Here is a 14711-nt window from a genome sequence, read left to right on the forward strand (position 1 = left end):
GAAATAAATCAAACAATATTTGGTGTGCATTCCACACAACTTTCTCGATACACACATCAAAATAGGAAAAAAATGAAAAATACTAATTAAGAGAAAGATTTAAACTAAGATGTTAGATAGAAATATATTTTATATGCAATGGAACACTCCTGAAACAGATCCTTGTGGAATACCACATATAGCCTTGGAGTATAAGGACTTATCATTGAGGTGCACAAATTGGTACCTGTCAAGTATTTCACTTAGAACGTAGTACAGTATATTGGAGATATGCTTCTGGGAAAAAATACAGATCCAAATACTATGCTTAGTGTTTACACAGATCATATAAACACTCCAGACACTCAAAATGTAAATACCTGTTATTGTCTTCAGAGGTCAGATTAGGGTTCACCTTTGGCTCATTAGCCAACACAACAGTTTCTGGCACCTGACCATTCTGGTCTGCTACTTTGCCACTGTCCCAGCAGAGAAACTTGCAGCACTTGGCCTGTAGGATGCGCTGTGCGATGGCCTTGGTTGGTGGCGCAGCGACTTGGACACCTGTCTCCCGAGTGCCCCAGGACACATTGTTCATGTTGACCATGGAGTAGATGGTCAGCAGGAGGTAGCCACTGGGGATTGAGATGAAGTAGAGGAGGCCGTAGACGACCAGATGGAACTCCTTGGGGTGGAATGCTGCTGTGATGATGTTCATCAGCACCAGGCCTATGATAAACAGGCCGCTAGGAGTCCAAATGGTTTGCTGCTCAACCATAGCACCTGAGATGAACAGAGATAGTTAACATAATGACAAAGAATTGACGTTTTGTATTTAATGAATGTCCAAGTTTGATATTGCCCATTACGTTGACCGGTTAGTCCGTAACTCTGAGGTTTGTATTCTTGAGGTTTTAATTTATGTTGATGGCGATGAAGTCTAGTGTCATCATTTACCTATGATGGACAATGCCGTTCCTATCATGAGGAAAGCGTACAAGACACTCATGACAGCTGCTATGGCGATCTGTGTGTCCGATTTCAGCTTGAAGCAGACAAACAGGTACACCACAGGGGGCACTGTTGCAAGGACCAAAGCAACGTTGGGATTGATGTCTAGGATGAATGACAAGCTTCCTGAAAAAGAGAAAGGACCAGAATTATTAGGAACAATATTCATATTCCTTCAGTTAACAAAATGTTTGTATCCTGTTACATCCCAACAACAAACTACCCCAAAGCTAGAGCGGTATGTGGCCCCTGACAGACAGGTTGCCGTGGATACCTGAGATCATTAGGCAGATTGTAGCCGGGCCTAGAATGGAGGCGGCCATGCTGAGAATCTGGTAGAGGATGAAGGGTTTGGAGATAGAGCTGTTCCTCTGGGAAGTCAGAGACCCTGAGCCCAGCAGATCGATGGTGTTGGCCATGGTGGAGGGCCCCCAGCGCCGCCGCTGGTTATAGAACTCCTTGAAGTCCTGGGGGGCGTTGGTGTAGGCGTCAGACGCAGCATTGTACTCCACCCTCCAGCCCTGCTGCAGAAGGAGAGTGCACAGCCAGCGGTCTTCACCTGTGAGAGCAGAGGGAGGAACTGTAGACGAGAGAGGACTACACAGACAAGCAGCTGTCTTCTTCGAATGAGTGTTGTACAGCAATAAAGATTTACCTTGATCATACTGTATGTAGTGGCTAGCCTCCGTGGCCTTAGTGGTGTATCTCTTCATGACGTTGTCGTCCATGAGGGCTGCGCCCCTGAACAGACTGAAGCAGCCGGGGCTGCAGAGCACGCTACCAAACACGTGCTCTGCAGTCTTCTGAAGCCAGTGGCCCACCGCGTACTCAAACTTCTGATACCATACCATAGGACCTGGGGTAATATAACAGAATGATCCGATATATTCTTGCCTTTTATCTCTAGTGTTATATTGTAAAAAGTGTTATGAATGTACATTAAACACATTTTATTCCATTTGACCATAGGACCTGAGTAGATATCTGTATAATAGGGGCCATAAATGATGTATATTATACCCTAACTGTACTTATAGTGTTCACATACAATATTGTTTTAGGACCGGGTACATATAGTGGAAAAAGCAGGTACCATAACTTAAATAGTCTTGGTTGGTGAGTACATCCAATAAACAATTAAACCAAAAAGATGATCCGGGTACGATGTTCAGTTGTGGCTGTCTATCAGATATGACAACTCCCTAACAATCATTTGATCCTTATTACGATTCACACGAAAGCTTTATATACCTGTGCCTGTTGGGTGAATCCTCCCACATGCCGCAGCCACACGTGGATAACGTTTCAGTCGATCTATTAGGAGCATTACAGCAGAGGGCTGGAAGTCGGTGTCCCCATCCAAAGCCAGTAGATAGGTATTGTCCTTCTCTTTCTAACAGAATACAAGAGTATCAGTCCCATTTCCTTTATAAGAGTAATTTAACAATTTATCCAAGTATGATGCTAGAATTATAAAAAATGATTGTTTATGCTGTTTACCATCATCTTTTTCTTCAGCTCGCTCTCATCTTCACCCTGATCAAACTTCTTGAAATACTTCCTGGTGAGTCGCCAGCCGAGAATGTAGTACAAGTACATAATCTGAAACAGTGAGTGAACTAATCTGTGGTTTCATGTCTAATTCAACTTCATCATCCAACTTCAATTCAAGTATATCACTTTCAATGAAATCATAGCTTCGTGATAGTACAATCAAAATTGAAATAGTGTTAGACCTTTCACAGACACATGGTAAACTGTATATTGACAACATTGTCTCACCTGAGACCATCTCTTCTTGTGGCGGATCAGTAGCTTGTCCTTAAAGTGCACCATCAGCAGGTTGCCCTTAGGGAGGGTGTACTCCAGTCGACCTCCGTAAGGGGTGTGCAGGATCCTCTGGCATGGAAGGGGTGGGCTCTCTTTGAAGATGCATGAATCCTCCTCATTGAAGATACTGAGGTTCAAAGGATGAAATGAGGGAAAGTTTATGTACATTATTATTCTCACCCGTACTGTTAAATCTGCAGTGTACACTGGATTAGCAGTGCTGGGATTGAGTTACATTAGCACACTGAGCACCCCAGCAGTAGGGACCAAACTCACTGCTTTGACACATGCAGGTATTTTTCACTACACCAAATGCCGTTAGGCCTCAATCCAGCACCTGTCTGCTGTCAGAGGAGATGTCAACTGTGCACGTTCCCTGAAGTGACAATTACCCTGATGACATTGTCATGGAAAGTCCCATTAGGTTTTTATGCTTACTTTGACTCAACTTTTAACCCTTTTTTAAACATATTTTTCCCTACTGTCTGAGTTTGTTTTCTACTTGGACAAAAATGACATTCCTGATTGCGTAAGAGTTATTAAAATCATTCATTTGGCCATCATTCTTCAGATTTTTTTTTTTATCAGGCACACACTTCAACAAACAATGACATTGATGGGGATTTGTTACAAATGGTGGAGAATGTGGGTAGAGCATCCCCTGGTGGTTTTCAGAGGAATATGTGGTTTCTTTTTTTAACTTAATCTTGATAAATGTCGCTTGTTTTTTCTAGTACATCGATATTATGATATCATACGTACCATGTATTCATTTCTTTACAGATTAAACATTACATCAAGTATATATGCAGTTCATTTTGTGCATATTGGATCATCATTTGTGAACATTTGTTGCACTGCTTACTTGTAAACAACTCGGATAACGTCCACCAGGTCCTCTGCGTATTTGTTCACATGCCGTTCTTTACTACCTTTCACGTCTTTAAAAGCATCATCAAAGTAAATGTGAGACTCAAAGCTCACATCATCGTTGGAGTTATTCCTTGGCCTGTATTTGTCCAGCCTGGTAAAGAAACAAATAAAAAAGACATCATTTGCGTGAAAAAGCTGCTAACTCTGCCAATTGTGTCGTTTCTCAATCATGTAAAAACATCAGACTGTACCTGAACATTGAGATGATCATTTTCATCATTTCGTCATAGTTCTCATGCCACATTGTTGCACACAGGTACACTGTGACTGGGTCAGTTTGTCTGTGGCTGGAGAAAACGTTACAATCGTAATTTGGCACTCCATCTCATGCACATTCATACAAAACTCTCCCACCCTCCACAGAATTTGCAATAATCTTACCATTCTTTCTTCCTCTGAATCTCAAAACGCGTGTTGAGCAGTATGGACTGTTCCAGAAAGGCCCCCTCGTACATCCTCCGCACAAACAGATTCTGTGTCCTCTCGATGCGCTGAAGCTGGAGGAACCAGATGTACATTGTGCACAGAATCCAACCCAACCACCAGCAGAGTGCAGAGCCTCCCAAGAGGCCCATTTCTGTTAGGTTGGTCATGTCCTGGGGACAGAGGGTATGGGTGATGTCCCTGACTAGCCTCTCAAACCAGACAGTGTCGCTGCTTAGGCCCCTGCCATATGTGATGTCCTGGCAGTACTCTGTAATGGTGTAGTTAGCACCTCTGGGGTCACTTGAATTCTGGAAGAAGATAATGACAGGAGCAACGAACGCTGCCAGAACACCTAACGAGGCCAGGTACATGGGTAACAGGAAGCTTCGCCGCATGGCGTGCATTTTGCAAGCCACCACCACGAACCAATGGCACAGAGCGGAGGACACTATCTGGATGGTCACCAAGATCAGGATCACCAACCCCACATCCCCTGGAACTGATGTCACCGATGACCAGACTCTGCCAGACAGAGGGACGTATGCCCCCACCACGGCTGCAGTGACAAGAATCCGGACCAGACTGGAGAGGATGCTCACCACATTCCTGGATCTCGCTATATCTTCGCATATACTGTCCAGGAAGGAGCTTTTGAAGAGGGTGCTGTAGTTCTCCCACCAGTTCAGCGAGACAAAGATGGTCCCCACTATTGCCAGTCCGATCCAGACATTCATCCCCCTATCTTCCTTCAACAGCAGGTAACTGAGGATGAAGAGCACGTAGCCTGACAGTATGAGGACTAATGAGATGATTGGGGGCACTATGAATTGCTTCGTCTCCCTCGCAATGCACTGAGCGGCCACCTGGAAGATGGAGGACAGGATGCTGATGCTGTTCAGCATCATCACATTGGTCACGATGCCGAAGAATGGCATGGCAACAATGGTGAGAACCGCTGTCCCCAGCGACACCAGGAATTCGACACACAGCACCTGGAAAATTGTACATTATCAGAATTACAATTGTATCATTAAATGCAAGCAAATGTAATGCTAAAGGATGAAAAACATTCTGAGAGAAGCTAATATAATATAACACATTCTGTTCCGGAAATACAACGATCTGTCCTTAAACCACTAAGGTCGATGTCCACGTCCCGCGGATATCTAATTAGCATAATAAAACAATTCCCATAAAAATCTGTCAGTTTAAACTAGAGATACAGTTCTGTTTTTTTGCATTGTATGCGTCTCAATCCACCGCATCCACCGATATCGCTCTTACGCATCTGCGGTGAAAGGTGGCAGAGCTAGAGCTGTGTTTGTCAGACCATTAGACATCCCAAAAATCTACAGACTCGTGTGAAGGTAACTGGTACTGGATTAAAACATTTATGGAAGTATGGAGGAAGTTTTGTGCCTACCCAAATAAGTAGGTTAAATATGTGTAATATATACAGTTGAAGTCAGAAGTTTACATACACCTAACCTCGCGTGTGCGAGCAAGGAGTCCTACAAACCTGATTCAGTTACACCAGCTCTGTCAGTAGGAATGGGCCAAAATTCACCCAACTTATTGTGGGACGCTTGTGGAAGGCTACCTGAAACATTTGATCCAAGTTCAACAATTTAAAGGAAATGCTACCAAATACTAATTGAGTGTATGTAAACTTCTGACCCACTGGGAATGTGATGAATGAAATAAAAGCTGAAATAAATCCTTCTCTCTACTCTTATTCTGACATTTCACATTCTTAAAATATTGTGGTGATCCTAACTGACCTAAGACAGGGAATTTTTACTAGGATTAAATGTCAGGAATTGTGAAAAACTGAGTTTAAATGTATTTGGCTAAGGTGTATGTAAACTTCCAACTTGAACTGTATATATAGTACCAGTCAAAAGTTTGGACACACCTACTCATTAAAGGGTTTTTCTTAATTTTTTACAATTTTCTACATTGTAGAATAATAGTGAAGATATCAAAACTAGGAAATAACACATGGAGTCATGTAGTAACCCCCCAGAAATGAACAAATATAAATATATTTTATATTTGAGATTCTTCAAATTAGCCACCCTTTGACTTGATGACAGCTTTGCACAATCTTGGCATTCTCACAACCAGCTTAGTGAGGTAGTCACCTGGAATGCATTTCAATTAACAAGTGTGCCTTGTTAAAAGTTAATTTGTGGAATTTCTTTCCTTCTTAATGCGTTTGAGCCAATCAGTTGTGTTGGGACAAGATTTCAAGATCTTTTAAACTTTTTCAAGTGCAGTCGCAAAAACCATCCAGAGCTTTGATGAAACTGGCTTTCATGAGGACCGCCATGGGAAAGGAAGACTCAGAGTTACCTCTGTTGCAGAGGATTAGTTCATTAGAGTTAACTGCACCTCAGCTTGCAGCCCAAATAAATGCTTCACAGAGTTCAAGTAACAGACAGATCTCAACATCAACTTTTCAGATTAGATTGTGGGAATCAGGCCTTCATGGTCGAATTGCTGCAAAGATACCACTACTAAAGGACACCAATAAGAAGAAGAATCTTGCTTAGGCCAAGAAACACTAGCAATGGACAATCAACTGGTGGAAATCTGTCCTTTGGTGTGATGAGTCCAAATGTAAGATTTTTGGTTCCAACCGCGTGTCTTTGTGAGACGCAGAGTAGGCGAACGGATGATCTCTGCATGTGTGGTTCCCACCATGAAGCATGGAGGAGGAGGTGTACTGATGTGGGGGTTCTTTGCTGGTGGCAGTCTGTGATTTATTTAGAATTCAAGGCACACCAGCATGGCTACCACAGCCTTCTGCAGCAATACGCCATCCGATCTGGTTTGTGCTTAGTGGGTCTATCATTTGTTTTTCAACAGGAAAATGACCCAACACACCTTCAGGCTGCCTAAGGGCTATTTGACCAAGAAGGAGAGTAATGGTGCTGCATCAGATGACCTGGCCTCTACAATCACAGGACATCAAACCAATTGAGATGGTTTGGGATGAGTTGGACCGCAGAGTGGTGGAAAAGCAGCCAACAAGTGCTCAGCATATGTGGGAACTCCATCAAGATTGTTGGAAAAGCATTCCAGGTGAAGCTGATTGAGAGAATGCCAAGAGTGTGCAAAGCTATCATCAAGGCAGAGAGGCTACTTTAAAGAATCTAAAATAAAACATAAGTTTTGATTTGTTTAACACTTTTTTTGTTATTTCATAGTTTTGATGTCTTCAATATTATTCTACAATGTAGGAAATAGTAAAACTAAAGAAAACCACTTGCATAGTCGGTGTGTCCAAACCTTTGACTGGTACTGGAGCTTTCTTTTTTTTAATTTTCTTTTTTTTTTGTTAAGGGGTGGATCAGCTTAATATTGCGGAAAGATTGTTGCTTCCATCAATGTAATTGTCTGCATCATTTCCAATCCCCCATATACTTTTTTGGTAAATATATATCCATATACATACGCATACCTATATAGATATACATACTTTTTAAAGAATATACCTTTATTATTCCCCACAAACCCTACCACCCTTCCCCCAATTGGAGTAAACTAATAAACACTTATGCTTCTACCTTCAGTTTATACATCTTATACACATTTTACAGACACAATCTATTTTACAATAGTTCTATTTAGTTTGTTTTTAATCTTTCCTCTATTTCTGATGTCCTTCCAGTTTGATTTCTATTTGCAACTGTGCTATTTCACAAAATTTCTGAACCTATATACATTTTACAGACCCTGTATGTTTTACATTGGTTTTCTTGTTATTAGTCCCACCCTTCAGCTCCATTCAACCCCTCCCATCTATCTCTCATCATCAGCCATTTTGGATTTCTATTTGCCATATATTTTTCAACTGTGCTGTGATGCTTCACAAAAGTACTGAACCTTTCAATTCTCATAGCTTCTACAGATTGTAAATTAAAAATAAACATTTTTTCTAAAATAATTATTATATTATTGATTGACTGACTATGGCTTTTCAAATCACCCAGTACTGCTATCTGAGGCGTTAGTTCTAGGCAAATGTTGCAATTCTTCAGCCATTCCTGGACCTGTGACCATTTACATTTTAGTCATTTAGCAGACGCTCTTATCCAGAGTGACTTACAGTAGTCAATACATTTCATGCATTTTTTTTTTTGTATTGGCCCCCCGTGGGAATTGAACCCACAACCATGCTCTTCCAACTGAGCCACAGGGATGACCAAAAACAAGCTACATATGGACAATACCAAAATAAATGATCTAATGACTCTGCCTCCTCACAGCAAAATCTGCAGAGCTGGGAAGATTGTATCCCCCATATATATTACATTCTATTGCTTGCAAGAATTTTCTATAGTAATTTAAATTGAAAAATGTGAAGTTTTGAATCTGGCGTTGTTTTGCGTATCAATTTATAAAACATGTGCCATGGAATGGGTACATCGAAAATCTTTTCCCAACTATTTTGCAATTTATATGGCACAGCTGTCAGTTTTTTGGTACTTAACCTCTATGGGCTAGGTGGGACGCTAGCGTGCCACCCGTGGTGCACTCCATCAACAGCAGGTGCATTTCAAGAGCGGCAAATTTGAATCCAAATAAATGTCTAAATTCAAATTTTTCAAACATACAACTATTTTACACCCTTTGAAAGATAAACATCTCCTTAATCTAACCACGTTTTACGATTTCAAAAAGGTTTTACGGCGAAAGCATAAATTTAGAGTATGTTAGGACAGTACATTTACAAGAGTTGTGTGTAATGTTTTGTCAAGTCAAAGACAGGGTCACCAAAACCATAAAACCAGCTAAAATGATGCACTAACCTTTTACAATCTCCATCAGATGACACTCCTAGGACATTATGTTAGACAATGCATGCATTTTTAGTTCTATCAAGTTCATATTTATATCCAAAAACAGCATTTTACTATGGCATTGATGTTGAGGAAATCGTTTCCCTCCAATAACCGGCAGTCAAGTCAGCGTCACAAATTAAATAATTAAAATTAGAAAACATTGGTAAAATATTATATTGTCATTTAAAGAATTATAGATTTACATCTCTTGAACGGAATCAACTTGCCAGATTTAAAAATAACCTTACTGGGAAATCACACTTTGCAATAATCTGAGCACTGCGCCCAGAAAAATACGCGTTGCGATACAGACTAGACGTCATGTTGGGGAGATCTAAAGTCGAAAATACTATGTAAATAATCCATTACCTTTGATTCTCTTCATCAGATGTCACTTCCAGTTATCACAGGTCCATAACGAATGTAGTTTTGTTCAAAAAAGCTCATCATTTATGTCCAAAAATCTCCGTCTTGTTAGCACATGATCTAAGCCAGCCGGACTTCTCGTCATGAACGAGGGGAAAAAATATATTTCCGTTCGTTCAAACATGTCAAACGTTGTATAGCATAAATCATTAGGGCCTTTTTTAACCAGAACATGAATAATATTCAAGGTGGACGAATGCATACTCTTTTATAACGTATTGGAACGAGGGTACCCAACATGAACTCGCGCGCCAGGTGTCTAATGGGACATCATCGTTCCATGGCTCTTGTTCGGTCAGATCTCCCTCCAGAAGACTCAAAACACTTTGTAAAGGCTGGTGACATCTAGTGGAAGCAATAGGAAGTGCCAAAATATTCCTCAGCCCCTGTGTTTTTCAATGGGATAGGTTTAAAGTCAATACAACACATCAGGTATCCACTTCCTGTCAGAAAATGTCTCAGGGTTTTGCCTGCCAAATGAGTTCTGTTATACTCACAGACACCATTCAAACAGTTTTAGAAACTTTAGAGTGTTTTCTATCCATATATAATAAGTATATGCATATTCTAGTTACTGGGTAGGATTAGTAACCAGATTAAATCGGGTAAATTTTTTTTATCCAGACGTGCAAATGCTGCCCCCTAGCCCTAACAGGTTAAATTAAATTGGTATATGTTTTTATTTATCACACTTTTCTTTAACCATTTATGTTCTTTAATACCCGTGTAGCTCAGTTGGTAGAGCATGGTGTTTGCAACGCCAGGGTTGTGGGTTCGATTTCCCACGGGGGACCAGTATGGAGAAAAAATGTATGAAATGTATGCATTCACTACTGTAAGTCGCTCTGGATAAGAGCGTCTGCTATATGACTAAAATGTAAATACAGGGCCGACATACAAGTTTCTTACTTTTTTCCCCTTCTACTTTTTGTGGTAATGCTGCAATTAATTGGCTGTAATTTTGGGTCAAGCAGACATTTCCATATGTCTGTGTTAGCTGCATGTGTGACATAACTCCATCAGTCCTATTTATGATATCATTCACTAAAGTTATACCTTTTTATTTTTTTATTTAGTGTATTATTAGTATATTTGAGTTTAACCACAAGATTTGTTGTATTATTTGTTCTGCCTTTTCAAGTGGATTAAACTGAAATTGCAACCAACTTTCTAAGGCTTGTTTAAAAAATAACGATATTTTGAAGATGATTTCCTTTTCAAACAACCGAAAGTGAGCAGGTGTAATCTGAATAAAGGGAAAAAGACCATTCTTGAACATAGAATGAGATATTCCTACCAATTTACTAGAGAACCAGTTTGGATTTAAGTATAACTTTTGTATGACTGATGTCTTTAGTGAGAGGTCTAATGCTTTAATATTTAATCATTTCTGCCCTCTGAATAAATATTCGTTATATAAATAGTCCCTTTTAATTTTGTCTGGCTTGCTGTTCCAAATAAAATTGAATATTTTTTGTTCATATAATTTAAAAAGCAGGCCACTAGGTGTAGGCAAAACCATAAGCAAATAGGTAAACTGTGATATGACTTAAAGAGTTAATCAGGGTGATTTTTCCACAAATAGACAGGTATTTTCCTTTCCATGGTAGCAAGATCTTATCTATTTTTGCTAACTTTCTATAAAAATGTATTGGAGTGAGATCATTTATTTATTTTGGGATTTGTATACCGAGTATGTCCACATCTCGTCAGACCATTTAATTGGTAAACTACATGGTCATGTAAAATGTGAATTTTTTTGTGATCCAATACTTATCATAATTTGGTTTTAATCCAGAGAGGATAGCAAAAGTATCTAGATCCTCTATGAGGCCGTGGAGAGATTCTAATTGTGGTTTTAAAAGAAAACATGAGTCATCAGTGTACAATGACACCTTCGTTTTTAAGCCACGATTTGTAATTATTTACTATTTTACACCTAGGGTTACTATACATAACTTTAACCCATTTTATAAGAGATTCCCCAAAATTGAAATATTCTAGGCATTTATATATAAACTCCAGTTGTACTTTATCAAAAGCCTTTTCAAAATAAGCTATGAAAACCAGGCCTGGTGTCCCGATATTTGAGATACTGGAGCTTATATGTTTCTCCTAGATATAGGTCAGACACTTCAAAACCTTGTTCCTTGTGATTCATTTTTGTTGTTGTTGCCATTTATGAATATGTTATTCAATGTATTTATATTGGCTATTGTAGTAAAGGCCAAATTCAATATTTTATCAAATATTTTTTTTTATATATATATATATATATATATATATTTATGCCTAAAGGGGTCCTAAAAATCTAAATCAAATAGCTAAATGATCCATGGTATGACCATCTTAAAACAGCTTAGACTCTTACATTTGTTTATGACAGGGCTGGAGATGTTATCCCTCCGATGCTGTTCCCTTTTCATAACATACTATGAATTGTCATTTTAAGCTGAAACTTCATTGACGACAGTGTTTTCACTAATTATCAGTATTTTAACATACAAATGTAATCCTAAAGCCATTTACAAAAGCACACGGACAAACAAAACTTCTCTCAAGGTAAGAAAATGATTAAGATAGCGGTAAAAACCCAGCACACTATCCCTTTAGCTTTAAAAGAGCAACGTTTTCCTACGCTCCCCCACTCCCCTGAAGCATCTAATCCTCATTCCCAAGCTAAATGACGTGAACCTGGCTCAATCTACGTTCCCACTGCTCACCTAGACAAAACAAGTTAGCAGATCTGTCCCTGATACGTCATCTAGGGGAACAATAATAAATCATGTCATTTTTGAACACCTGGTGCTTACCCACACAATCGTCTTCATTGATGGTTTCTCTGAGTCTTTGAAGAATATTTTCCACAGGCTTTTAATGAGGAGCAAGACACTTGGTCCAATCACAGCACAGCTGACACTGAGGAGGGCGCATGGCTTTTGGTCAGCTGGGACTGTATTGGTGGCGTTACTTGACAGTGTTATCAGGAGCAGAAAGGATCCCTGCAAAAAATAATAGAGATGTGAAATTGGGATAATATCGGTAAGTCTTCAAGACTTGATATTTACGACTCAAATTAGTTGTTAAAAAAACATGTACAAAGATAATAAATACACAGTTTTGTAATCTGTAATGTAATCTGACAAGATTGCGTGAAGCAGGGCTCCACTGCAAAAGAGACATGGTCTCAATGGGGACTTCCCTGTGAAAATAAAGGTTAAATAAAATAAGGTGGATAGATTCCGTGTGCGTGTGTGTGTGTGGTGTGTAGACATATCTGTGAGACCGCTTTATAAGTATAGCCAGTTATTATTTAGTTAATACGTAGTTTATGAATAATTTACAAAAAGTTATGCTTTAGCACATCACAGCTCACTCTTGACAAACACCCCAAATGACAATTCCATCATCAGCAGGTCAAGCGTTTTAATCATCTAGGCTGGCTGGCTGTCGGTAGAGATAAGGGATGTATTAATCCAACTTGGTATGGTACACAATTATTACTGACTCAGCGCCCACGTACTTATCCAATTACTTTTATTAGAGATGTCCACCAGTTCAACACCAGAGCCAGAGACTGATAATGACTGAGGTAAAAACACATTTTTTTATATACTGGTGCTTTTGAGTGGCACAAACTACCACAGCAATGTAAAGCTTTTCTGACCATAACTTCATTTTTTTTTAAATGTCAAAAGCTGTCTATGATTGAACAATTGAACCCTTTTCATATCTGTATCTATGTAATGTATCTATTTAAAGTATGTATGTAATACATTTTGTAACAAGCACTGTGGTATCACTGTCATGTTTTTAAAATGCTTTTTCTGTGTGTAAATGTATTTTTTTTACTGGCAAATAAAATCAATCAGTGGCTCCTTAAACGTAAAGTTTTACCAATAGTTTTGTAGTTGCAAACAAATATCCTTCCTTAAACCAAAACATCTTACCTTACTAAATATGCCAAGAGCAAATACAAGAAGGGCAACAATAAAGAAGAAAAGCCATTGCAGAAGTTTTTGGGATGTCTGTTCATTCTGGATGACAGGGACATCTTTTCCCACGTCCCAAGATCTCCTAAAAGGCAGAGAGAAAAGTGAATGTTGAAAATTAACTGTGGTGATGGAATAATTATTTAACTCAAAATTTAGCCTACTTAAACTTGATACTTTCTTAAAATCACAAATTACATTTAGATAGAGCATCAATTTAGCAGAGTAAAACAATTGGTACTATGGTGAATTACCTGATAACATGCTCTTTGTCTATATTCATCCTATCCGTATTTGAGCTGTTTGTATGTATGCGTACATTATAACCCTCCTGGCTTATATTTATAGTGCAGTCAGGGTGTGGGTAGAAATGTGCATATCATCAGGTTGAAGGAAGATTCAGCTGAACTTTGCCAACTTCCTTGTTAATTACTGAGGGGAGAGGTTTAGGTGAGGTTAGGATATGAGTCAGGTGCATGGAGTTAAGTGGTAGGGTTAGCCACCATTTAAAACAAAAGGGATGATGGCCAACATTGAAAACAAAAGGGATGATAGGCACCATTTGTCTATCGAAACAAGTAGAACAATTTATCCTGGGGCTTATTTTTCATATCAATGCAATCTTGAAGAAAATGGAGGGATCAACTTGTTGATTTATTAAGTCTTTATTGTCCTGGCATTTCAGTAGAAATCTAAACAACATGGATAACAAACACCAACATGTTTTGGCTTGGTATCTGCCTACACCAGGTATTCAAACCTTTCCCCCCTGGTGAAGTCAGCCGAAATGCATTGGTGTTTGTTTGGTAGTCATTTGTCTGTTTTCTGACAGTCATAGCCTACCCTTTTCAAAGAGTTACCATGTCTCCATGGCCTCACAGTTTTTACCCATTGGAGTGCACCACCACAATTGCTTATTGTAAAGATGTGATGCTATCTTGTCACGTCTCCCATAAATAGAGTTTTTAATCTCAATGGGATGATTTAGGATAAATAAACCAAATTAGTATTTCTTGATAACAGATGAAGCAGCTTCTCTATGAACCCTGATCAGTATCATCATCATACCTGCTCATAATCTTCCTTGACAATCAAAGCATTCCACTGAGTAGAATGTTAGTGCGTGAGTAACGACACGTGCGGTCCGTTTCCCAGTACTTAAGACAGAAGAGTGGAATGAGTGGAATGTCTCATCAACAATTCCTAGAAGTGTATATGTGGCAGAAAACAACGTTCACATTGTGGTTTCCCCATTATGGTACAG

General features: G+C 39.2%; 1 protein-coding gene across 1 annotated transcript; it reads right to left on the reverse strand.

The window, feature by feature from the left end:
* Positions 1 to 307: 307 nt before the first annotated feature.
* LOC106570137 (chitin synthase chs-2) lies at positions 308 to 13730 on the reverse strand. The gene is made up of 13 exons (XM_045693688.2): positions 13702 to 13730; positions 13406 to 13532; positions 12269 to 12457; positions 4135 to 5171; positions 3945 to 4040; positions 3686 to 3844; positions 2773 to 2947; positions 2491 to 2592; positions 2242 to 2383; positions 1646 to 1846; positions 1265 to 1549; positions 937 to 1116; positions 308 to 762 (listed from the first exon to the last, which is right to left on the reverse strand). Exons 1-13 carry the CDS (start codon positions 13728 to 13730, stop codon positions 308 to 310), a joined length of 3177 nt encoding a protein of 1058 aa, XP_045549644.2.
* Positions 13731 to 14711: the final 981 nt, after the last annotated feature.

The sequence above is a fragment of the Salmo salar genome, chromosome 14 (assembly GCF_965601325.2).
Source record: "Salmo salar chromosome 14, fSalSal1, whole genome shotgun sequence".
NCBI classification, from domain to species: Eukaryota; Metazoa; Chordata; class Actinopteri; order Salmoniformes; family Salmonidae; genus Salmo; species Salmo salar.